A 27,322-nucleotide genomic window follows, 5' to 3' on the forward strand; every position below is an offset into this window, starting at 1 on the left:
TTATATGCCCAGCTTCTATATAAATATTTCCTAATGAATGAACGAAATCATAAATGAAGCAAGTCTTCCCTACATTTTCTCCTTCCTGTGTCTTAATTCCCACAGCTCCAGAATAAGAGCTATATGTCATTTTACTAATATTCCATAGTGGATAATAGTATGGGCTCTACAGTGTCACTGCCTCTCTGGGTTCAAATCCTGACTCTACCCACTAAATAGCTGTGCCGTCATTTTTTCTCAGGGCTCAATATCTTCATCCCTGCAATTGTGATCATTGTAATATCTCTTGCATAAGGTATTTGAGGATTTGATAATACATAAAGTGTGTAAAATAACACCTAAGCATTCTAAAACAATAGCTACTATTATGAACAGGAGCTTGTTTTGTATATCACATTCACTGCTGCATCGACCCTGCAATTCGATTGTCTTTTCAAGCCTTTCCTAAAATTACAAACTTTTCATGTTATCACAACAAAGACTGCTTGGATGTGACAGAATGTGAAAATTATGCTTTTTATTATATCACATAAAATAGTTACACCAAATTGTCCAAATGCATTGGTGAATTAAAGCCTTCAACTCTTACAAATTTTTATACATATACTTATGCATTTATAAATACACACATATGTAAAAGATATATATTTTCTTCTAAAATAAAGTGCCCAAATTTTGATATATGGGGGCATAATAGGGAAAAAAGATTCATAAAGTTTTATCAGTTATAGACCTTACCTTCACAATATAAGAATCTTGTTTTATACACATTTATTCAGATATAGTGAATTTCAATCACTCATTCTTTTCTGAATTCTAAGTGAATCAACTTATCCTAAAAATTAGAAGAAGTCATGTAGCCAATTTAATGAATCAGAGGCTAATTTTTCTTACTGGCATTAGAGCGTTGGCTCCCCCAATGAAGGTTGGTTCAGCTTCATTCTTACTTTTCCTGTTTTTTGCACTGTTGTCTTTCTGCTAAGATGACAAGCAGAGAGACAAATGAATGGGACATCTCTAATCTAAATCCTTTAGTAGCATTCAATAAAGTCAAGGTTTGGTGAAAAGCCTCCTAAAGTCTTCACATTGCCCTGGGCTTTGTGAGAAATGGCCCAGCAGGCTCTGAAGATCAATTCTGCCTCTCTTATGCTGAAATCTTACTGAAGCCACACAAGAAGAATCAGAGTACGATGATCAATGGCCCATTGAGAGAGCCTGCTCAAACTGAAATGGAACTCTACTACGGTGGAAAACTGTGAGAACACGTTGGGTTTAAGGACAAAATAAGGGTTAAAGAAAAACTAGACAATTGGAGATCATTCAGAAAATCCTCTTTTCAAAAAGGAACCAGGGCTCTATTCCCTGCTCCACTACCTCAGCTACTCTTCCTGGGTTTTTACGGGATCTTCCATTACTTTAGACGTTTAAGATGATCATTTGCAGTCTTTGACAAAGAATGGAATTTAAAAATGCCTTTGAAAGCTTCCAACCTATTGAAGCAAGGTGAAGATGCCTAAAAATAGTGTAATATGAGCCCAGCCATTTCAGAATCTCTGGTGATTACAGGTTCAAACTGCAATAGAGTGTATCTTATTCAAGCAGGAAAGGGAGACATTGTCAGCACTAAAATTGCATAAAACACCCTATGACTTCTCAACATCCAGGAAGCCCGGGAACAATGGGAAGCCCAGGCATTTCCCAGAGTCAGCACAAGGAATGGAGTATTTTCTTTTATTTTTTGGGAAAAGGGGTGGGGGGGAAGAGGGCAAGAAAGTGTTTCCAATAACCTGACTCACCTCCGTAGGGGCTTTGCAAGAACAGTGCTGCCTTAACTACTGATTTTGGTGAGCATCTTGTTAATGGCTTGCTTGACATGCGTGGTGGAGCTGCGTCGCCTCGTCTTGCCCTGGACCATCCTCCTGCGACGCACCTCTCGACACAGCTCATAGAATATCTCGGTGATGTTCCCTTCTCCAGTGCAGGCAGAACACTCATAAAAAGCACATGCCAGTTCAGTGGCCAGCTTCTCCCCTTCTTCTGTACTAACCTGTCTGGAGTGGTCCAAGTCAGCTTTGTTTCCAACCAAGATGAGAGTCACATTCTTGGGCTTCTTGACCTCATCCAGGATGTTCTTAAGTGGCAGCACTTCCTCAAAACTTCCTCGGTCAGTAATGTCATAAACCAGCACAAAGCCTTCTCCCCAACGCATGTGTCCTTCCCTCTGAATGGTGTCTTCCTGTTGACAAGAAAACAATGGCAGTTGGGAGAATTAGAAGTAATCACCATGTATAGATGCGGCTAATGCCAATGGTGATTCCTTAATTACTACTCCATGTAATTAAAATTTCTTGATAGTCTGCCTGTACAAGCTTACCTTCTACTCCAATCACTTTGGAATAGAAGCATTACTTACTCATAGCAAGATATGTTGGGGAACTAAAAACGTTCTTAACTGCATAGACCTTTAACTTTCTGCTTCTAATTTTCTTCTTGCCATATCATTAAATCCATAATTACAAGAACTATAAAGAAATTATCTTAGTTGAACACACTGCCTCTAAGGCTTTTCATCACAAAGAATTGGCAAATAGGTAACAGACAAGCAGACATTACCCCACCCTATAGAGATCAGATTTAGAGGCACAGCTTAGTGAATGGTTTTGATTTTGTTTTTTGCTTTAATCTCTTTGTCTTTGGCTTATAGACAATTAGGCACCGGGGACAGAAAAACAGTGAACAAATGGATAGAAAGTCAAACTCAAAGCTAGGGGCTTTGGGTTTTTTTTTTTCTTTCTATCTTAACACCGCAGAAATATTATAAAGTCCCAGTAATGATAGAAATTCATTTCAAGTCATTTTCTAAGGGGATGATCACCCCTTTTTAGGAAAGTAGCATGTATGATTTGAAAATGCATTGCCCTCATGGGCTCAAATAACCTTTGCAGGCATGTAATTCCCTGTCGCCTCTTTCTAGAATCAGGGCTGGGTGGAAGGGAAAACATAAAAAGGAGGTGATGGTGAGAAAGAAAAGTGTATAGCTAGTTACAAGAACATTTCTTGGATTAAACAGTTTAATTCAAGTCTTCTTTGGGTCATAGGTCACTGATGAAGCACCATGGAATACGTCAGCTTCCTAATTTTCATTCTTAGTGGTCATTCTTATTCTTGGGAACGATACCTATCCTATGAACCCATTTGTAATCTCAGAACATACGGACATCAGAGAAAATTTATATTAGCTTCCTTTTTAATGGATTATTATTATTCAATTATGTGGCTCAAATTTTCAATAGGATATGGTGAGGTCTGGAAAGAATATTACAGGAGAGATTCCCAAAATAAAGTATTCTGAAAAAATATTTGGAGGTTATATAAGTTTGGAACAGAATAGCTACCAAAACTCTTAAGGATTCATCATACGCTAAGGCATACTAAAGGCTCTGAGAACTACTCCAGTAAAAATATCTGCTTCACTCTATCAGAGCATTTCAAACACTGAACCATGAATCTATTAATATCTTGCCATCCCCCGAAAATATATGTTGGTAATTCTATTCTGGATGACGTCATGTGAATGTTATTTTCAACCTCCCCCAACCCCTGAAGTACTGGGCAATTTATATAAGGATGCATACACAAGCTGTTGCAAATACGTTAATATACAAATAACTAGATAATTAAAGAAAAAAGTCTTTAGGCATCATTAGTTAATTGTAGGAAAATATCTTAATTTTGTTTATAGAATGCACATACATGTATCATTCTTATTTAATACAGAAAACATTTTAGCTGAACCCTTTATTCACCTGACCAGCAGTATCTAGTATCTCCATGGTGACAACTTCATCATCAATGTTTGCTTGGTGTCGGTAGGTTGATTCTGAGGGAATGAGCAGAAAAAAAAAAGAAGAAGATAAAAAAGTAAATAAGTGCATGATTTAATTCGACCTTTAGTCACAGAAGTATGTCTATTTGGCATAAGGAAATGTGCATCCTGGAAGGAGAGGATGGATGTCTAAGAATGTGCCACTTCTGCACTCTTTAAGATCCTGGAAGTATAGAGTCTCATCAGGGAGCCACAGACTTTCAGGGTATAGCATGGGAGAATCTCTTTGTCTCTTCACTCACTCTATTCTCTTATCAGCTCAGCTTTCTGATGACCTCTTCCTCCTAAAATAAGGCTTCCACATCCTAGACTGAGAAGGTGATTCCCACAAAACACATTCTGTCTTGATACTCCTAAAATCCAGTTTCTGGAAATCACTTTTAATTACTGTTCCTGACAAGATGACATAAAAGCAGGAGCTGTTCATTTCTTTCAAGACCTCAACCCTGACAATGCGATAGACATTAGAGGATGTGGATAGCCATCCATGTAAAAAATTACCATTTAAAGCTATGAAAAACCCTTGTGGCAGTAGAAGGAGATTGGACCCCACATTTGGGGGTTGTGAGGAGAGCAGAGGAAGGCTGGGCCACAGGGATGGAGACACAAGAAAGCAGAGTTCTCTTGCTCTTATTACCTCTTCAAGGTAGAAAAATAACAGCTCAGTACCAGCTGAAGGCTGGTAGGCTAATATCAGAGTGGTTGGTCCCCAAGCTCTACTGGGATGAGAAGTTAGGAGAAGTGAGAACTTTGGGTGGTCTGAGTGTGCCTTTCACCACATGAAATTTACACCAGAGATTAAAATAAATACCACCTGGTGCTGCTCTGTATGAAAACTAGAACAGTTGAAATAATGAAGTCAACAAATGTTTGACCGAGCCGAAGGCCAGGTTGGGGAACTCTTCCAGAAGATATCAGTAAATGATAAGAAGAAGAAAAATGTAAAGTTAAAATATAAGAGTGATGGATAATAGATCTAGACATGTTATTACCTCTTATAAAATGAGCCTCAAAGAGAATAAAACATATGGGGGGTGGGGGATGGGGGTAATCATATATGAGGCTGTAATATCTGAGAATTTCTAAGATAAAAGACATTGAACAATTCAGTTCAAAAGGACAAAAAGGGCACACAAGAGGAAAAGCCCCATATATAAAACAATTATAGAAAAATTTAGGGATATCAATGATACAGAAAAATTTTAAAGGATCTAGAGAAAAAAGGCACATCATTTACAAAAGGACTTGACTCAGATTGATATTAGACTTCTCACCAGTAAAACTGAATTCAAGGTCCCAATGGAGTAAAACAAAGGAATAAAACCACATTGAAAGTAATTGAGAACTACTATTCTAGATGATACCAATACATCAGGGTGTGAGGGCTGGGGAGAGACAAGAGGCATATTTGAATGAGCTAATGTAGTTGTCTTACTCCCGAAGATGACATCAATAAATAAGAATAGGAAAAAAGTGAGTTAAGTAGTCAACTCAACATATCAGAAGAGGAACATAGAATAAATCCAAGAAAATATGAGGAAAGAAATAAAAGAGAAAAAAGTGCAGAAGAAAAAATTACACAAGGTTAACAAACCGAAGCATGAGGCTTGAAAGGATTAAAAAAAGAGGGGGGGAGTAGAGATAAAAAAATGTGGCAATACTGACTAGTAAATTGAAAGAGAAGGAGTAATCAAACAAAATTTGGCATAAAGGAAGAAATAACTACATATTCTGATGAAATGAAAATACAATAATATTATGAACTGCATACCAACACATTTCAAACCTGATAAATTCTTGGATTAAAAGATGCACTGGTGGGTGCACTGAGAACTACAGCACTTAAGTTGATCAATAACCAGTAAATAATTTAGACGTTAATTGTAGATCTCTTCTAATCATGAAGAGCAACTGCATCCAATTGGTTTTAAAGGAGATTTCTAGAAACATTAAACAAGTTGTTCTAGAAAATAGAAAAGGATATCTATCCAATTCCTTTTATGGGGCATATGCTGACTCTAACAAGTATTACAAGAGTAATAAGAGAAAAAATAAAATAAAGTCATAGGTTCACTTCATTCTTGAACATTGATTCATAAATTTTTTTAAGTTTTTTTTTTTTAAGTTTATTTTTTGAGAGAAAGACAGAGACAGAGATAAAGACAGAGAACAAGAGCAGGGTAGGGGCACAGAGAGAGAGAGAGAATCCCAAGCAGGCTCCATGCTGTCAGCGCAGAGCCTGATGCAGGGCTCAATCCCACAAACCATGAGATCATGACCCAAGCCGGGATCAAGAGTTTGATGAGCCACCCAGACACCTTAGAGTCATGAATTCTAAATAAAATATTACCAGTGGAATCTAACAGTGTAATAAGAAAAGTATATCACTGATCAGTTAATTTCAAAAATGCAGGGTGTTGAAAATCTATCAGTGCAATTTTTTTCAGTTTTTATTTAACCAGTTAGTTATACACCTGGTGCTCATCATAAATGGACTCCTTAATCCCCGTCACCTATTTCACCCATCCCACCACCCACCGCCCCCCCCCCCCCCCCCCCGCTAACCATCAGTTTGTTCTCTATAGTTAAGAGTCTATTTCTTGGTTTGCCTCTCTACCCCTTCCGCCCCCATCATCATTTGTTTTGTTGCTAAAATTCCACATATGAGTGAGATCATATAGTATCTGTCTTTCCCTGATTGACTTTTTTCGCTTAGCATGATACTCTCTACCTCCATCTACGTTGTGGCAAATGGTAAGATTCCATTCTTTTTTATGTCTGAGTAATATTTCATTGTATATACATACAACCTCTTCTTTATCCATTCATCAGTTGATGGAAATTTGGGCTCTTTCCATAATTTGGAGAGGTTTTTTTAAAATTTTTTTAATGTTTATTTTTGAGAGAGAGAAAGAGACAGAGCGTGAGCAGAGGAGGGGCAGAGAGAGAGGGAGACACAGAATCTGAAGTAGGATCCAGGTTCTGAGATGTCAGCACAGAGCCTGATGCGGGGCTCGAACTCACAGACTGTGAGATCATGACCTGAGCCAAAGTCGGATGCTTAACCGACTGAGCCACCCAGGTGCCCCAAAATTTGGGTATTGTTTCTATCCATGCAATGTAATACACTGAAGCACTAAAGGGAAAAAAAAAAGCACTAGAATAAAGAACCACATGATTACCATTATAGGAAGATCTATAGCACAATGAAATTTATATAAATTTAAAGTATATGGATACACACAAAAAATACCTTTTTCAAAAAATATGTAATACTTAGTACATACTGCTTGCCATTTGAACATGAATTGTTCTAATGCTTTACTCATATTAATGCATTTAATCTTCACAAATATCTCTGTGGTAGGTATTACTGTTACCTCCATTTTACACAAGGATACTGAGGCACAACAACATTTAATAACTTGTCAAAGGTCACACAGGGATAAGTGGTAAGTAAGTGGTAGCATTGGCCTTGAAACTCAGGAAGACTGCCTTTGGAATTCGGCCTCTACCACTATGTAAAGTGTCAAACATATTAGATTATATACCTATGGGAAAGAGGAGGGCAATGGTGTCAAATGGGAATGCCAGAAAAAGAAAGTGAAATAATATAAATAATAAAAATAATAGAAATATAATAATACCTAATATATATGATATAATTATGTAAACATAATATAAATAATATAAAGGCTTCACAAGCACATGGATAGAGCAGTATGATTAATTTAATTCTTTACACCTCAACTATCCAATTCACCAACCAATCGACCAACCAACCAAATAAACCTGCAGGTTTCTCTCTCAACGGGGTACCCAGTGAGCCAGTCCTTTTATTTATTTGTTCCTATCTCATTTTTCTGACTTTCATTTCTCTATCTCATCAACTATTTTACAGTTCTTTTGGGACCACAGTTTTTTGCTACTTTGCTACAAATATATTGTCCTACCTAAAAATACAAACTGCAGAAAGGAGGCTTAACTAAGTGGCAAAACCTAGCCTTCTACCTGCCATCAGCCTGTGTCATGATCATTGCCATAGGCATGGCACATAACTGAAGTCTTTTCTGAACAGTAAAATGCAAATTTTTAAAAATATTTATTTATTTTTGAAAGACAGACAGAGTGTGAGCAGGGGAAAGGCAGAGACAGAGGGAGACACAGAATCCGAAGCAGGTTCCAGGCTCTGAGCTGTCAGCACAGAGCCTTTTGCGGGGCTCAAACTCATGAACCGTGAGATCATGAGCTGAGCTGAAGTCAGATGCTTAACAGACTGAGCCACCCAGGCGCCCCTGAATAGTAAAATTTTAAAGTGAGGTTATGTTTGGGGTGCCTGGGTGTCTGTTGAGCATCAGAGTCTTGATTTCAGCTCAGGTCATAATCTCATGGTTGTGAGATCGAGCCCTGAGTGTTGAGTGTGGAGCCTGTTTAAGATTCTCTCTCTCTGCCCCTCCCCTGCTCAAGTGCATGCGCTGTCTCCCTCTCTCTCTCAAAAAAGTGAGGTTATACTTAATATATTTTAATAAGCATATTTTGCAGCATTATTATTCTCTTAGAATAGGTAATCCATACGTGGTATGGACAATGGTTCTCAATTCTAGAACATTTCATCCCCCTACTCTTTATGTTAAATGGGAGGTTATTCTTTTGTATAATTTATTGCTCTAAAATACCATTTACAGGAGCATGTGGGTGGCTCAGTGGGTTAAGCGGCAGTCTTTGGCTCAGGTCACAATCTCGAGGTTTGCGAGTTCAAGCCTCCGGTGGGCTCTGTGGTGACAGCTCAGTCTGGAGCTTGCTTTGAATTCTGTATCTCCCTCTCTCCCTGCCCCTCCCCTGCTTTCTTTCTCTCTCAAATAAATAAATAGTAAAAAATTATAAAAAACACCATTTACAGCAACTACTCATGTATGAATCTTCTCTCAATGATTTTCCTTTTGCATCTTCAGTGCTCCAGCTTGAGGAAGAGAGGCCCAGACAGCAGCATGCATGTTAGGATCTATGTCCTTTCTGTCTCTCCTGCTACTGTTCAGTGGTGGCCTTTGTGCTACCTTCCTTTTTAAAAGGGCTGGCATCCACCCTGGGGCCTGGAAAACAGAGTTCTGGGCCCTCTTCCATCTCCTTACACCATAAATTGCCTGACAGACAGGGACATTTTTCTCTGTTGCTTCCATGATAAATAGGATATGTGTTTCAACCACAGAAGGCCACAGTAGGGGGGAAATAAAATATAATGAAAATTGTATGGAGCTGTGCGATTCTTTGGCTGTTTGTTAGCTAAAACGAAAGTGATGAAATGCAGGAAATGAGGGAATGTCTGTCACAGACACAGCAGCGGGGAGCGGCAGTGATTTCATCTAAGCTGAATACTGGTTTTATGCCATTTTGAGCCTTCTCTCTTTAAGCCTCTTCTCTCATTAGAACACATATCTTCACGTAAACAGTGGAAGTATAGCCCACACAGGCGAAATGTACATCTGTGTGCTAACTGCAATGAAGATATAATTCTAGAAAATGTACTGAGCACTTTTTGGAATTAAACTCCACTATGCATTTTAAAACGTAAGAGACAACGTGTATCTGTGTGGAGGTTGGACACACTTTTCATTTTGTTCATATTAACTTAAAATGTAATTTTGAGTCTTTTTTTCTTTTCTTTCTTTTTCTTTTTTCTTTGAGAGAGAGAGTGTGTGTGCGTGTGTGCACGCAGAGAGCAGGGGGGCAGAGGGAAAAGGACAGAGAGAATCTTAAACAGGTTCCACACCTCGTGTGGAGTCTGACTTGGGGCTTGATCCTATGACTCTGGGAGCATGACCTGAACCTAAATCAAGAGTCAGAAGCTCAACCAACTGAGCCACCCAGGCACCCCGAGTCTTTTTTTCCCTTTTAAAGGGAAGGGGGGTTAGATTATTTAAGGCATATATCTAAATGAACCAAAATATCATATACTATAACACCAATTATTAGTTTCAAGATGAAATTAGGCATATTAAAAATTATATCTGAGTTTCATTGTATATGAACTGCATTCAGCAACATTTTTATAAATCAAAATATATTTTGTATATTCTAAGAGAAATTAATGCTCAGAGGGACGTCGTGTATGGTTAATCCTTTTACCAATTTAGCTTTTTGCAAATTTCAACGTATTAAGATGGACGTGTAGCCAGCACAGTAACAACAGCATTTAGTAATGTTTTGATTTATACTACAATGGAAATTGTACTGACTTGAGTTCCATTATTTGACTTGAGTTCTATTACTGGTCTAACCACAAACTAGCCACATAATCTTGGATAAATTTACTTCACTGGCCTTGTTTCCTTATTTGTCAAACGATGATCTTTAAGTTCCTTGCTGAGCCGATATTAAATAGTTCCATGAGTCGGCTAAGCACCTCTGCCTTAGTATCCAGTTGAGTAAATTTGTTCCGGGTGTGCCTCTCTCTTGGATAAGCCTTTCCAAACAGAGGGTAGTGGAGTGCAGGAAGGAAGAACCAATCACAAAATCAAAGTGCCAATTGATCTGACTGCCAATTCCTACCCTCATTCCCGTCTGAGCCTTTACTAATGACACAGAGAGCCCTGTAATCCATTCAAATGGAGTAGGGTGCCTCCAATACAGTAGTAGTAGCGGTAAGTGCTGACGAATAGTCTCTCTTCCTCTCCAAACACCCCAACACACACACACACACACACACACACACACACACACACACACACACCTATACACACCATCTCAGTCTTTACCGTATTCTCTGGCATGATCAACACTCTCAGAGGGTAATACGACTCTCAGAAGTAGGGATTCAGTTCTTGCTGGGGATCTAATCAGAACATGGACCCTGTTGTTCTACAACTAGAATATTACACTCACCACCATCAGGGTTTTTCCTGGTCAGATGATGCAAGTCCCAAATCTCACAGGCTGCAGTGCTGGTTTTCAAATGCTATTCCTAAGCCAGCTCTGGTCTCTGACAAAGATTTCACTGATCCCACAGTGAAATAAAAAAAAAAAAAATTAAGGAAAACTAAATTTCTTAGGTTATATCCTCCAAAAAAAATTGGATGTTAAAGGTATTCACTGCTTCTATGAAATGCAAGTGCAAATAGAATCCGGGTTTAGTTCTCTCTCACCCTCTGAGCCTTGCTTGCATCCCTAATTGGAGTTCCCGTGAAAATCCTTCTCCTTAAAAAACAAAAAGTGGGGTGCCTGGGTGGCTCAATCGGTTAAGCATCCACCTTCGGCGCAGGTCATGATCTGGCAGTTCATGGGTTCAAGCCCGTGTCGGGTTCTGTGCTGCCAGCTCAGAGCTTGGAGTCTGCTTCGGATTCTGTCTCTCTCTCTTTCTCTCTCTCTCTGCCCCTCTTCCACTCACACTCTGTCTCTTTCTCCTTCAAAAATAAATAAATATTAAAAACAATTAAAAAAACAAAAAGCAAAGCCTACTGATATCTAAAAGTCTGGGACTCATTTGCTAGTGTACTAGCAAATCTATTCTTCACAGATTTACTTCAGAGCAGTAGATATTATTCCAACTGGGTTAATATGTGGAATGGTGTTCATAGTCTTCAGCTTCTCATGGGGCAATAATTCTGTTACAGGTGGAAAAAATTGCACTATTAAACATGTTTTCCCTTTCTTTCTCTTATTGAAATATAATTAACATACAGTGTTATACCCCATGGTTTTGAGGAAGGCTCTGAATTCAGAATTCAAGACTGGTTTTTACAGATATGCCACTTTGCTTTTTAACGGTAGCTTTCCCTTTTTGGTGGTGGTTTTGAAACTCTATGACAAAATGTAGTGAAGTCCAGGACGTGCTTGATTCATCTTGAATCAAATCAAATCTAGCTTCTGTTAGCTAGAACACTGGGGACTTCTAGTACACAAATACACACACATGCACACACACACACACACACATCAGTTTCCAGGGTGAGTTCATAAAACTCTCACCTGGGAGTGAGTCATATGCCTGGTACTCCCGAAGTCTGATCAACACTTTGTTGCTTAGCAGCTGAAATCCTTTCTGAACAGTACAGTACAAGGTCACTCAATAAAGTTTCATTGTTCTTACTGAAGGAAGTCTGCATTATAAGTAACTGATACAGGCAGATTTCTATTAACAGCAGTTGTTTTTCAGAATGAATAAAAGAAAAGGGAAAATGGTTCACCTAAGACTAATGTAAAATAGTAACATTAGTTACTAGAACATATTCAGAGAGGTAAAAAAATTTATGAGATCATTTTTCATAAGCTTCATCTTTTGTTGAGATACACTGGGATTGGTAAATAAGATTAGTATTTTTCTACTGAACTCCCATAGCCATTAAGAGTCTCCGAACCACAATCTTTGTAGAAATTATATAAGTGATAAAAATATAAGAGTAAGCATTTACTTACGTGGGACAAACAATACACAGTTGTTTGATATTTTAAAACCAAGTGTGTTCTTGATCCAAATACATCCTCTTAAGATTAGATTGTGGCTATATCCAAAACATTTTAAAAATTATTGATGTTTAAAAACTATTTAATAGCAAAAACAGAGAAGTAAAGATTAATAAATGTAGAGGCATGCTATTAGATTAAAAAAAAAAAACAAACAAACCCTGAATCCCATAAGGATGTGACTCTTCTCAAAGTAATTTATAGTTTTAATGCAATTCTAATCAAAATCATGTCATGTTATGACAGAGTTTTTAAAATTGGCCTGGAAGAATAAACTAGAAATACTGGCCAAGATAATTTTGTAGAAAGTTAAAGAGAGAAGATTTTCCCTCCTGTGTGTCACAATGTGCTAAAAAGCATACAGTTATCAAGAGTGCGGTACTGGAGACAGACATGAAAAGCAAATCTAGAACTGCAGCCTAGTGTAAATAATACAGTGTATTAAAAAAAAAAAAAACAAAAACAGCTTTGAAAGTAGTGGGGAAAGGTGGGGACCATTTAGTAAACAATAGTAGGAAAGTTTGTCAACTATTTGGAAAGATTGTTGGATCTTCAGTGTGTACTTCTCACTAAAATAAGTTCCAGATAGATTAAAAAGTTAAAAAATAAGTAAACTATAAGATCACTCTGTATTCCTTCTCAGTCCAGTCTTCCTTCATAGTGCTTATCACTATTCATTGTTTATTTGTTTATTGACTCTTCTGTCTTTACTAGACTGTTAGCTCAGAAAAAGCCACAGGCTTTCTCTTTCTGCCTATTGGTTTATCTTCACCACCTAGAATAATATATATGGCATTATATATATATATATATATATATATATATATATATATATATATATATAGGTCATATATAATATATATGACACAGGAGGCATTTAATACTTATTTGTTGAATGAATGAATAAAATCAATGAAAGGAGGCACAAAGGGAAGCCCAATGTGGGGCTCAAACCCACAACCCTGAGATCAAGAGTTGGATGCCCTACCAACTGAACCACCCAGGTGCCCCAAGAAGGCTGCCTTTTAACTTGAACATATGTATGTAGGGGCGCCTGGGTGGCTCAGTTGGCTACGCGGCTGACTTCGGCTCAGGTCATGATCTTAATGGTTCGTGGGTTCGAGCCCCGCATCGGGCTCTGTGCTGACAACTCAGAGCCTGGAGCCTGCTTCGGATTCTGTTTCCCTCTCTCTGCCCCTCCCCCACTTGTGCTCTTTCTCTGTCTCTCATAAATAAATAAACATTAAAAAATTAAATTGAACATATGTCAGCTTGGAGTGATAACCAAAACAAAACAAAATGAAACTTTAAAAAGAGGAATATTCTTTGCCCATTTCAGTATTCTGAGTGAGGCCAGCTCAACCTGGACACTATGCCTGGTAATCAAACAATGGATGTACGTCTCTCCTGTCTCTGGATCAAAGTAACAACTTTTACAATACCAGCTGGGCTCCTTGAAGCATCAGAAACAAAACTCAAAGGATTCACGCAGAATAAAATCTGAAGCTTAAATTAGAACCCATGGATTGTCAGCATTATTTTGAAGATGATAACTGAATAGGTATCTAATATGTTTTGGACAATTTAAAAAACACCATGAATGCTTCATACATCAATATTATGGCTACTTTCAAGATCCACAGATACCAGTTTTGCTACCACTTTTTTCTTTTTTAAATAGGCTTTGATCAGATTCACTGGAGAGAAATATGGTTTACTTTTATGTTTTCCCAAAATCAGCATTCAGAAGGCTTCTTTTATTGTAATACTCTCCTCAGCATGCCATTCTCTTCCACACCAGATTAGCCTGTGCACTGTGGCATCCTTCTCCCATTAAAACGATGCTACATTTCCAACAGATGGACATCATGTTGTACCCACTCCCTTCTTGTCCCCAGTTTGACCTGATTTCTTCATGTAGGCATGAATATCCTGCATGGTTCTAAGCACAGAGAGCATGAGACACATGGCTCGCTTCTTTACAGACTTCTTTGCATGATTTGATAAGGCACTTCCCAAACACTTGGTAGGTGCTTCAAAAGGTTGCAACAGAAAATGTTATTGTCTCTTTTGGGTCATAAACTTTGAGTGGAAAGGAAGAAGAAACAAAATTTGACTTACCAAGAGTGGGATCATATTCCCAGATGAAGCGCTTGGTCAGGAATCTCACTACAAGAGCTGTGGAAGAAAAGAGCAACATTTCAAACAAATTTGTTAATTTCCTTATAGTTCTTATCCTTGTATGGAAAGAGAAATAGCCCAGACAACTATATGTGCTTTATAGTTCTTGGCATGTAAACCCAATCCATTCATTTATGTTTACCCAGATGCTTTTTCTATTTCATATTGTGGCCTAAAAATTGGTATAATGTTTTAATGGCGCATTAATCAACAGGCTAGATTTGTTCTCTTAGTTATAGGATAAAAACAAACAAACAAAGAAAAGACATCACAATTTGAACATGCCCATATATAAAATTTTTAGCAGAACAATGAATTTGGACGTAAAGTGTCACAATACAGGCATCTGAAGTTTTGAATATTGCTAACAATTGACAAAGGTGAGTTGAAAACATGATTTTTAACTGCAATGAAAAGATCATTAGCTGGTAATTGGTATTATTAAAAAAACAGATTTTCAAAATTAAGGATTTTATTAGTACTCATTAAAGCTCATCAAAGGTAACACTGATGAAATAATACAGTCAGAGTTAGGGTATGGAACTGGGCTAACACTTCACTTACATGATCTTCTCAACCCTTACCTCCTCCCTATGAGTCAGATACTGTGATTATTCCCATTTTTCAAATAAGGAAACTGAGGCTCTGAAAACTTAACAAATTTAACTGAGCTCACTGAACTAGTTAGTGGCCAAGTCAGGATTTGAGTCTAAGCAGTCAACTTCCAAAGCCTGTGATTTATCTATTGTTCTAAACTAAATATGAAGCCTGGGCCATCTAGATAATACGTGACTGGAAGCCCATGACAGAAGGAGAGGTGGCATAATTGGAGGAGGCTTTATTGTCCTTAAAACCTGATGGGACACATGCTCAACATTTTCCTATAGGTGTAGCAAAAGCAGCGGCTTTTAATCTCCTTAAAAACTTTTTTTTTTTGGAAAGGGGTGTCACAGACACTTTGAAAGTGGAACGAAAGCTTGGAATCTTTTCCCCGGTAAAATGTATATACACACATTTTGGCAGATAATTTCAGCAGCCTCGTGAGCCCTCTGCAGACCTTTAGTGGTCTTCCTGGGAATCTCACTGATCCTAACAAAAGAATCAATGTCTATCATATTTTATAGTCAAAAAAATATCTATTATGAGAGTATTTTTATTTTTACTGAAATGCCCTGTATGCAGTAACCCAAAGCTACTCCTTGAAGAAATACAGCTAGTCAGCTGGTATTGCCATCAGTCTGTCCTTTGTCTGTTGCCACTGTTAAGATCAACAGAAGTCTGTCATCCCTACCATAGTGCCTTATGTGAAAGATCACAGTGCAATTTGCAATGAGAACCTCAAAACAGAACACAAACATATGTGGCTTGGCTGGAGCCTGAAAGTACAATGTTTTTTCTAATTACAGAGTGTGAGTCTGAATTTAAGCCAAAATATTTGCAGTGCCTAAAGTAGCAAGGCCACTGACCCTGTAATACTTCCCACAGTAAGTGTACTTGTGGCTTCATCTGCAATTTTCAGAGTCTGTCACTGTTCACTCTCTTGAGGGTGCATTTTTTTGCATGTAAGAAGCAGTAAGCAGTAGCCAATTATTTTTCTGTTTTTAAATTAGCACATTAGTAAACATAACTGCCTGTACTATTGAGTTTTACCATTTGTTAGAGTTATGTAGTTTTAACTCGAAAGGTTTGGACCAGAAAAATTCATTTATCTGACATCCTGAAGCAATGAGATATTAAAATTAATAAAGTTTCACATAGCTGAAGTTTGAACTTCCCTGATTCTGAGGCCATTTAAACTTTAATTACTTCTCAACGAAATCTTTCTACAATGCATTAGGCTTTCCATTGCCTTTCAAAACTGAGTATATTGAACATAACTGAATCATTTAAAAATGTCTGGATCTTAGTTAACAACCTGGATTAGTGCCCTGTGCAGTTACACAGCAATACTTTGAAAAGCCGAAGAATGGTCAAGGCAGCACAGCTCAAGAGTGCTAGGGCTTAAATGGTTTTAGCTCTTGAATATATGTATTCATACACACACCTTTTTTCCTCCTTCGAAAACAATGGCTTTCTCTTTTTGCCACGATCACTGAGACCACTTCCCATAACCAACCCATCTGTACATCTCCTTTGTGACTTTTATCATTCCAAAGACTGATGAGCCACATGAATGAGCCTGTTAGAATTTTTTCTCATATTAGAATAAATTAGCTCTGGGGTTGGATTCTAAGGAAGCTGTTCTATGAATACAAAGAGGATTCTCGTGACCTTTGAGATGTCATGTTTGTTTTTGAGAAGCTGTTCCTGCTGGCTGCTGGGTTATTGGCTCCGTTTCAGGAAGGTACCTTCCAATGGGGCAGTGTTGCTAGGCTTAATCACTGATATCAATCTAAATATTCCTAATATTCTTTTTAAGAGATGAACATTATTATTTGATGGCTATTTTGACAATAGGATCATATGTTTTTTTTAAACAAAATTTAGTCTATTTCAAATACAGCAAAAAACCCCAGCAAAACCATACTGAAAAACTGACATGCCTTATGTTTATTCTTGGAAGACATGCTTTTATCTCTCTTACACAGATTATTCATGGAAAAGACAAATGCACTGTCTGTATTTTTAAGTTTTAAAAAATATTTTAATTTCAAATTGTCAGTCTAAAGAATGAAAATAATGTTGTATACGTGGAAGTGATAGCTGTTAAAGTCTTGATTACTTACTTTGTTGTTTGAGGTGCTTAAATAACATTCACCACCTACTGATGTAACCATCAATCTTCAGTATTATTTACCCACAAATTTGATTATAATTTTATTAGGGAATATAACTTTTACGTGGGACATATCTTGCAGGTCTCACCTCCTCCATCACTACCACTCTCTCATCACATGCTTTCACCTGTTAACGATAATGCAATTGTTTCCTTGGGGTGGCCCTCCTTCAGCCGTATCCCTAGAATTCCTTTAAACTACTCTCTATGCAGCAGCCAATGTTTCTGCTAAAACTTAAGCCATCTCATTCCACATTTTTTCCTCAAATTCTTCCTGACCTCATCTCACTGAAAAAATACTTACTGAGTGCCTACTCTGTATCAGGTTCTGTTTCAGGTGTTTGGAATAATCCAATAAGCAATTCAAAGATCTCTGACGTTACAGAGCTTATACTCTACCAGGAGGAGACAGATAAAAAATAAAAATAATAAATACGTTACATAATACATTAGAGGTAGTAAGTGCTATGGGAAAGGAAGTAGAACAAGGTAAGGGTATTGGCACTGGGGTAGGAAGATGTAAGAGTTATTATTTAAGATAGGGTGACCAAGATAATCCTAATTGAGGAGGTGGTGTAAGAAACAGATGAGAGAAGATTTCTGGGGGTAGAGTGTTTGAAGGAGAAGGAGAAGCCAGTGAAAAGGCCCTAAAGCAGGAAGGCATGCTTGATATGGTCAGGGAACAACAAGCTGACCCACTGGTGTGGCTAAATCAGAATGGCAACAGTGAGTGGAATAGGAGATGAGGTCATTTCTTGCCACTGTCCCAGTCAGACATTCCATAAATCTACTATTACTATTGTTAATATCCCCACCACTAATAATAATAATAGTGATGATAAAAACAACTGAAATGCTATTTTACTATTATCATTATTTTATTATTATTATCATTATTATTATTATTTTACTTGATTCCTTCTTTAGAATGTATATTCAGAAGGGCATTACATTTGTTTGATTTATCACTGTTCTCTAGTATCTGGAACAGTGTCTGGCACACAGTAGACTATAAAATACTTCTTTTTTTTTTTTTTTAATTTTTTAACGTTTATTTTTGAGACAGAGAGAGACAGAGCATGAACGGGGGAGGGTCAGAAAGAGGGAGACACAGAGTCTGAAACAGGCTCCAGGCTCTGAGCTGTCAGCACAGAGCCCGACGTGGGGCTCGAACTCACGGACCGTGAAATCATGACCTGAGCCGAAGTCGACCGCTTAACCGACTGAGCCACCCAGGCGCCCCAACTATAAAATACTTCTTAAATAGATGAGAAAGATTGATCACTTCAGGTCACAGCTCACTCTTCTTAACAGTTAAACAATAACCAGGCATTGAGAGAATAAGCAGAAAAAACAATCCAAGAGAATTCACAACAGAACCATGCCATCTTTCTACGACTTTTCCTTGAAAGGTGATATTAACATATAATCTGAATGCCTTCTAATGGCTATTTCATGATCCTTCTACAAATTATACTTCTGGAGTTTACTCAAATGGTTTATATAAAATTGATTTACTTTTCTTTTGAATACCTGGTCCTCTTTATCCCAAGTATCCTGAGCAAAGGTTTTCTTTTGATGCAAAAGGGTGGTTTTGCTAAACTTTATTTCCACTGGCAATCTGATATAAGATCTTGTTTTCCCTGAAGTTTTAAGATTTGACATATTAGATTGGTTGCAGTGAAGTTTCTGCATTCTGAAATATCTTATTTTCTTCCCATTGCCTTGAAAACCTACCTTTCCACTGAATAGGTGAATATGTCTCAAAGTCAATCTAGAAAAGAACATTTTGCCTAATTTATAACCAACATGAATAATTCTTCATTTTATGTGGTTTATTTTTTATATTACTGGAATTGCATTTCATGATTACCTATGAAAGCTGATTTTAACAAAATGGAAAATTCACGAAGTAGAATTTAATCCAATGATAATATTTCATTTATAAGCAAATGCTAAAAGGCATTATTTCTACATTAAAATAGTTATGTCATTTCGAAATAGATTAACAAGTCTGGGCTAGTTATTCAAAATAATTTCTGATGTCATCATCAAGATGAGGAGGACATTGAAAGTACCAACTTTCGTGATCAGAATAACATTTTAAAATGAAAATTCAATGAATATGATCCGTACAGTAGATCAACTTTTGGAAATGAACTTTTTTTTTTAACATTTATTTATTTTTGACAGACAGAGAGTGAGCAGGGGAGGGGCAGAGAGAGAGGGAGACACAGAATCAGAAGCAGGCTCCAGGCTCTGACCTGTTAGCACAGAGCCCTATGTGGGGCTCCAACCCACGAACTGTAATGGTGAACAGTGTGATCATGAGATCATGACCTGAGCCAAAGTCGGATACTTATCGGACTAAGCCATGCAGGCGTCCCAGAAATGAACTTTTGAGGTAAATGAAAACTAACACACACGATATTCTTTTGCTCTTAAAGACATTTAAAAATATACTCTAGAGATTCCAATAGAACTTTCAAGTGTTACTTTTTACTTACATTTACTTTTTTTTAATGTTTATTTTCATTTTTGAGAGAGAGAGAAAGAGCATGAGCCAGGGAGGGGAAGAGAGAGATGGGCACAGAGGATCTAAAGTGGGCTCTGTGCTGACAGCAGAGAACCTCAGGCGGGGCTTGAACTCACAAACTGAGAGATCATGACCTGAGCTGAAGTTGGACATTCAACCCACTGAGCCACCTAGGTGCCCCTAGGCCCAAATTCTTAAAAAAAATTCTTGTGGGGCGCCTGGGTGGCTCAGTCGGTTAAGCCTCCGACTTCAGCTCAGGTCACGATCTCATGGTCCGTGAGTTCGAGCCCCGCGTCGGCCTCTGGGCTGATGGCTCAGAGCCTGGAGCCTGCTTCCGATTCCGTGTCTCCCTCTCTCTCTGACCCTCCCCCGTTCATGCTCTGTCTCTCTCTGTCTCAAAAATAAATAAACGTTAAAAAAAAATTAAAAAAAAAAATTCTTGTTAACGTCATTATTTTTCACTTATATCGCTTATGAAATAACCTGATTAACAATGTATATAATACAATTGTTCCGTGGCTACTTAAGCATATATGACCGCGTAAATATTTGTGATTATTGTTCTTCTCTATAGGTCCTTTAAAGAAGCATCCTTACTGTAAAAATCTAGTCCTTTTGTCTGAAGGGAACATCCATGTCTTTTCACTGATGTGTATTGAATGCTCTATCAGTTAAAGTAGTTTCCAGTTACCTGTCCTCTCCAAACTTCGGCTTTCTCATCTGTAACAGATGGCTAGCCACCTTGTGGGTCAGAGTTGATTCCTTTCCTTCCTCTGATCCCCACAGACCTGTGCAACCTGAATTTCAATTACTTTCAGTAGCACTCCTTATGCTTACGTCAGCCCGGCAGACTGACTGTACTACTTAATATCATGCACATTCATCTCTTAACGCATCTAATCATGTTGTTACCGCTGCCTCGAAGGTCCCTATCCAACTAATAAAATCCTAATCATCCTTCAAAATCTAATTCAAATATAACCTTCTTTGTGAAACCTTTCCTTTCTTTCTATTCGTTATTGCTGCTGAACAAATCTATCTCAAAACTCAGCAGCACGCAACAATAAGCATTTATCATGGGAAAATTATAATAGGCTTATGGAATTGTGGTCGACTGATTGTTCTGGAAAAAGCCTGCTACACATGTTTCAAATGGCCAGTTCAGATATTTTTTAAGACAGGTAAAGAATCTGTGGTTCAATTAAGTACTTCAAAGAACTTCATCACCTGAATTCCTTTTGGATTTTATCTATAATCCTGATAACACACCCAGTGAAAACCATTGATTTAATGCAGACTCAAAGATTGTGCTTGTTATCTACTACGTTCATATCATAATGAAAAGTTATTATGAATATATATTAAGTGATGTGTATGGTTTTCATTCTGTAACCTGCAGGACCTTCATAAAAAATACACAGTTACTTTTTTTTTAAGTTTATTTATTTTCAGAAAGAGAGAGAGAGAGAGAGAGAGAGAGAGAGAGAGAATAAGTGGGGAAGGGGCAGAGAGAGGCAGAGGGAGAGAGAAAATCCCAAGCAGGCTGCAGCTCTCAGCACAAAGCCTGATGTGGGGCTTGATCCCACGACCCTGGGATCATGACCTGAGCCAAAATCAAGAGTCTGATGGATGCTTAACTGACTGAGCCACCCAGGTACCCCATATATAGTTACTTTTAAGTCGTAAGGTAATGAACTAGTCTTTAATGACCTTCCATAAGAGCATGCTAAATTCAGAACAATTATGTCGCAGAGTGTCAATTATTCTGCGAAAAATAAACAACTATTTTTGTTACAGGAAAAGAAGGCAAATGTGGACAAAACACACAGTCATAGTCCACTATCGGTTGTAAGTATGTTCACAACTTGTTATTCAAATTTTTTCTATTTTTTTACAACAAAATTTTTCAATGTTTCATAGAATTCTTAAAGCTTGAAAACTACATGGAAACATTATAATAAACTTACACAGCATCCTAAACGTGAAACTTCTCAAAATTATGCTGCAGCTGGGAGATAGAGTAGCTCCCTCCCTGTCTTCTCCCCCTTTCTACTTCAGTACAGAATTTACAGAATCTTTACTTGGCCAGCAGAAAACAAGAGGCAACGGTGTGTATTCCTAAGCCAACACGGGTGGCCAAATCAACACTAAATTGCTTTCAGTTTGAATTTTATGAATGTCACAATCAATAATGTATTTGAAAAATAATGAACAATACAAGGGTGAGAGAGTTTAATACAACTTGGGAATTGTTTTTCTCACTTCATTAAACACTGATGTGCTTAAGCAATATCATAAACATTATGACGGGAAAGCATTTAAAAATAATGCAGTATTGTTAGTATCGCTATCCACGTTCATCTATTGAGAATGCACTGTTAGGTCGGGTGTTATGCCATATCTTTACATACATAGTTGACCCTTGAACAACACAGGTTTGAACTGTGTGGGCCCACTTACATGCACAGTTTTTCAATAAATTCAGTACAGTACCGTACATTTATTTTCTTTGCCTCATGATTTTTCCAATAACATTTTTTTCTTTAGTTACTTTATTGTAAGAATACAATACATGATATATAACATACAAAATATGTGTTAATTGACTATTAATGGTATTGGTAAGGCTTCTGCTCAACAGTAGACTATTAGTAGTTAAGTTTTGGGGGAGTCAAAAGTCATATACGGACTCTCAACTGCACGGGGGGGGTTAATGTCACTAACCCCTATTCAAGGGACTATTCAAGGGACAAATGTGTGTCTTTACCCTTCATTGTCCTATAGCACCGAATATATGTATATGTATATACTTAGGCCTATGTATATGTATCTGTGTGCAATAACAAAGAAAATGAAGCTCAGATCATTTACATTTCTTCCTCAAATATGTGTGCACCCTGGTCTGATCCCAGGAACCACATTCTTTCTTTCTTTTTTTTTAAATGTCTATTTATTTCTGAGACAGAGAGAGACAGAGCGTGAGTCGGGGAGGGGCAGAGAGAGAGGGAGACACAGAATGTGAAACAGGCTCCAGGCTCCGAGCTGTCAGCACAGAGCCACCCCCGGGGCTCGAACTCACAAACCGTGAGATCATGACCTGAGCTCAACCGACTGAGCCACCCAGGCGCCCCACCCACGTTCTTTCAGTGACTCACCCTGACTCATTTAATAGAATCTTCTTTTTTTACAGGTGAGAAATTTGTCATCAAACGGCCTACAATTCCCGGTAATATACTCCTCTCCTGTTATTAAGCTCTTAATTTGAAAAATTTGGGAGTGAAAATTGCATATACTTTACATATAGGTTACTTCTTAAAAATGTTTGTTTAGAGAGAGAGAGAGGGCATGTGAGCGGGGAAGGGGCAGAGACAGAGAGGGAGAGGGAGAGGGAGAGAGAGAAAATCCCAAGCAGGCTCCACACTGCCAGCTCAGAGCCGGAGGCAGGGCTCAATCCCACCAACTGTGAGATCATGGCTAGAGCTGAAATCAAGAGTCCGGATGCTTAGCCAACTGAGGCACCCAGGAGCCTCGATACAGGGTCCTTTGATTACGCTACTTCATTACAAAAGATTAAAATCAAATCTCTGGCAAAAATGAAGCCTGCAGTGTCTCTAGGAAAAAAATGACTTTCTAGACATAAGCTTCTGAACATTCACGAGCTTCGTTTATTGCCTCCATGTGGAGCACTAAACACTATCCGTTCTGTAATCCATGGTGGATAAAACCGTACATAAGACATTGTAATCATCCTCATGATGCAGTTTTGCTTCATCATGTCAATGTAGTTGACTTTATGTTTCTTTAAGGTGTCTTTTAGGATCTATTACTATTATTTTAAATACAAGGCAAGACCATAGCTTCTTTTGCGTGCTCCATAAATACTGTCAGGCTCATTTCCTTTTTAACTTGGCACCCCTGAAAGTCCAAATATGCTAAAAATGAGTCAGCGTATTAAGTAGGAGATAGAACTACTTTGGTAGATCAAAGAAAGGGGCAAAGACAGATGAGTTTAGAAAGCTGCAGACTCATAGATAGTGTTACTATTCACCGCATTTCGGTCTGTGGTAACTAGTGAAGGACCACCTCCTTTAAAGTCTTCCCTGGCCTTCCCCAACCATTAATCACTCCTTGTATGACATGAAATTGTCATTTGTTTCTTCTCTATTATAGGACAACTATAGAACAACTTAGGCAGCGTGCAACTGCCTTATAAATATGAAGTTATATTCCTGTATGTCTTACAGATTCTGAGATTGTAGCCTTATTCATCTTCACCTCTGGTGGCTGGCACACTGCCTGATACGTGACGTGTGCTCAATAAATATTTGAGATATAAACGAGAAAACAATTAAAACCTGGATAAATTATTTGACTCCCATATTCCCATTGTACTTAGGTCTGTACTCTAGGGTGTCTTTATTATTTAAACACCAAGTCCCTTGAAGGAACTTCCATTGACTATCTACCACCATTTCACTGGTCCAATGTCTAGTTCAGGTGTCCACTGCAAACTTGATGGACTAAAAAGGGCAAGATCCACCAAATGTGTGGAGCCAAGAATCCATATACAGTAAAACCGTGGTTTGCAAGCACAATTTGCTCCAGAAACATGCTTGTAATCCAAAGCACTTGCATATCAAAGCGAATTTCCCCATAAGAAGTAACGGAAGCTCAGGTGATTTGTTCCACAACCCAAAAGTATTCATATAAAAATGATTTCAATACTATGCTATAATACAAAATAATAAAGAAAATACAAAATATAAAGTAAGCAAATTAACCTACACTTACCTTTGAAAACCTTTGTGGCTGGTATCAGGGAGACCAGAGAGAGGAGGGTTATTGTGTAGGATGACCTTCACTATCACTAACAGATGTTGACTACAGTACAGTATGAATGAACTCTTGTCATATACTGTATTTAATGTAACTGGCAATAAGGCCACAGAGGAAAAGGTCTATATCTGTAGGCAGCCCGGCCTACAATGAAGCGAAGCATTCCTAAGGTTACTTTTGTATGGAAAAGTAACGGACTGTCCACAGGTGCTTTGAAGTGACAAAAAATACACTAGTGCCAGTTGTAGGTACCTTCCAATGTTCTGAAAAAGTACTGATTTCTGCCAAACACCGCGGCCTGACACAGAGCATCCAAACAAGGGAGAAGATCACCCACCATCCCATAGCGAAAGACAGAGAAAAGAACCATGGCTCAGTTGTGATCATGTGATGTTTGGTGTCACATACGACTCAAGGCATCGCTCCTTTATCAAGTTAAAACTTAATAGAAATGCTTGCTCATCTTTCATAACACTCGCAAAACAAGTTACTCGCAATCCGAGGTTCTACTGTATTAGTGATATTAGCTCTTGGATTAAAAATGTATATACTCTTCAAAAATATCTTTAGGCTTGGGGTGCCTGGGTGGCTCAGTTGGTTAAGCATCCAACTTCAGCTCAGGTCATGATCTCACAGTTTGTGGGTTCGAGCCCCACGTCGGGCTCTGTGCTGACAGCCCAGAGCCTCGGAGCCTACTTCAGATTCTGTGTCTCCCTCGCTCTGCTCCTCCCCCACTCCTGTTCTGTCTCTCCTGTCTCTCCCTCTCTCTCTCAAAAATAAATATACATGAAAACAGTTTAAAAAATATCTTTAGGCTTTAGTTATGTTCTAAATTCAAACATGAATGGGAATTCTGGAATGCTAAATATCAGAAGGGGAGTTTGTACTGAAGTTTGTATTGAATACTGACTACGAGCTTATTTATTTCTCAAAACACTCTTAAAAGTAGAAATTAATGGTCCTATTTTACATATAAGAAATCTGAACTGAAAAGTAAATAAACTTGTCTATTTTACAAAGCAGTGAAGTGACAGATCTGAGATTGAGCCCAGGTTTGTATACTTTAAAACTCATTTTCCCCCAATATTCCATACATACCACTATATTTTAATATTTCAATGGATATGATATAATTCTGAATGGCTGATAGTATTTTCCAGATGAGCATACTTTTTATGAAGAGGCATGCTTTGAAAAGCACATTTTTTGCTCATGACTAGATTTCTTCATCCTTAGTGGAGGGAACATCCATGACCAGAAACCATGGCAACACAGAGAGAGAATATGAATTTCAAGAAGGAAACTCTTATATAAATAAGATTTTTGTTTTTCTCTTGAGAAGGTCTTTAAGGATGCAGCAAAGGAGGAAAACAAGTAGATAATGATATAGACATAAAATGGAATGTGATAAGCAACTGTTTCCTCACTAGTTTCCTCAGTTATTAGCAAGTTCATTCTTTCAGCAACAAAAAACAGAATGTCAGGAACCATTTTAGGCAAAATGGCAAAAAAATAAGATATAGTTTCTGTTCTTTAGGAGATGAGAGTTTGGGTCTTTGCATCTTTCAGGAAAAATAAAAAAGATCTGGTGGGGGTGGGAAACACTTGTATTTTGTGGAAGAGAAAATGTAATAGACAACATCAGGGTGGTATGTATAAAGCATCAATCCTATAACTACATCTGTTCCATCTTAGAGACAGCCAACCAGAAGGTTTACCTAAAATATAAGAGGAAGTTCAGTTTCACTTTCTTTGCTCTGTCACCTAGACCTCTATTAGCCTCCTGTCAATCAAAACTCTGAATCAAATTTCCCTATTCCCCCACCTCCTGGGTCCAACACTTCTGTTCCTTCATACTTTATTCCTGGGTCTTTCCTAAACCACCAACCCCCAAGTTCATGTTCTTATTTTTAACAGTCCTCTCTTTTCTGTGATTATTCTAACCTCGTCTAAGAAACATGGGCCATTTTGCCTGAAATCAAAGTGAACTATGGAGATCTTGGCACTGAGGCCTGGTCTAGTAGGTCACGGCAGGTGAGGGACTAACAACTGTCAGTGGCAGCTGAGACCAAGAATGCACCAGTTTTGAATCTCAGGGCCTGTAGTGGGAAGGCATGCTTTGAAACTGAGGAGCTTGGGGTGCCTGGGTGGCTTGGCCGGTTAAGCACCCAACTTCGGCTCAGGTCATTGTCTCACAGTTCGTGGGTCCGAGCCCCACGTCGGGCTCTGTGCTTATAACTCAGAGCTTGGAGCCTGCTTCAGATTCTGTGTCTCCTTCTCTCTCTACCCCTCCCTTGCTCATGCTCTGTCTCTCTAAATAAATAAATAAATAAATATTTAAAAAAATTTTTAAAATGAAACTGAGGAGCTGAACTAGAAAGGAGTTATCAATAAACTCCAGCAAACTGTGACTTAAAATGTCAGATCTTAAGGAGAGGGGCTCAGAGCAAAGTTGTACACACAGCATTCAGAACAGAAATATTGATACCTAAATTTAATAATTTTCAAGTGCTCTCTCATTGGCTCTCTCATTAAATGTTTCTGTTCTCCCTACTCCCCTATGGGTTCTACACACATCCACTTGATCAATATTCATTGAGCGCTGTGCTAGCCACCAAAGAAAGCAAGACAAAGAAGATTCCCTAAGCAA

The 27,322-nt window shown here is 38.1% G+C and overlaps 1 protein-coding gene across 1 annotated transcript in view; it reads right to left on the reverse strand.

The window, feature by feature from the left end:
* Positions 1–502: 502 nt before the first annotated feature.
* Positions 503–27,322, reverse strand: part of RERG (RAS like estrogen regulated growth inhibitor) — a 116,903-nt gene continuing 90,083 nt past the window's right edge. Inside the window, exons 3-5 of the mRNA XM_060658275.3 lie at positions 14,465–14,521; positions 3,807–3,880; positions 503–2,236 (exon numbers count right to left, since the gene is read on the reverse strand). Of these exons, the coding sequence (XP_060514258.1) occupies positions 1,829–2,236; positions 3,807–3,880; positions 14,465–14,521 (539 nt within the window). The 3' untranslated portion in view covers positions 503–1,828. The remainder of the gene's footprint in view (positions 2,237–3,806; positions 3,881–14,464; positions 14,522–27,322) is intronic.

The sequence above is a fragment of the Panthera onca genome, chromosome B4 (genome assembly GCF_046562875.1).
Source record: "Panthera onca isolate mPanOnc1 chromosome B4, mPanOnc1 haplotype 2, whole genome shotgun sequence".
NCBI classification, from domain to species: Eukaryota; Metazoa; Chordata; class Mammalia; order Carnivora; family Felidae; genus Panthera; species Panthera onca.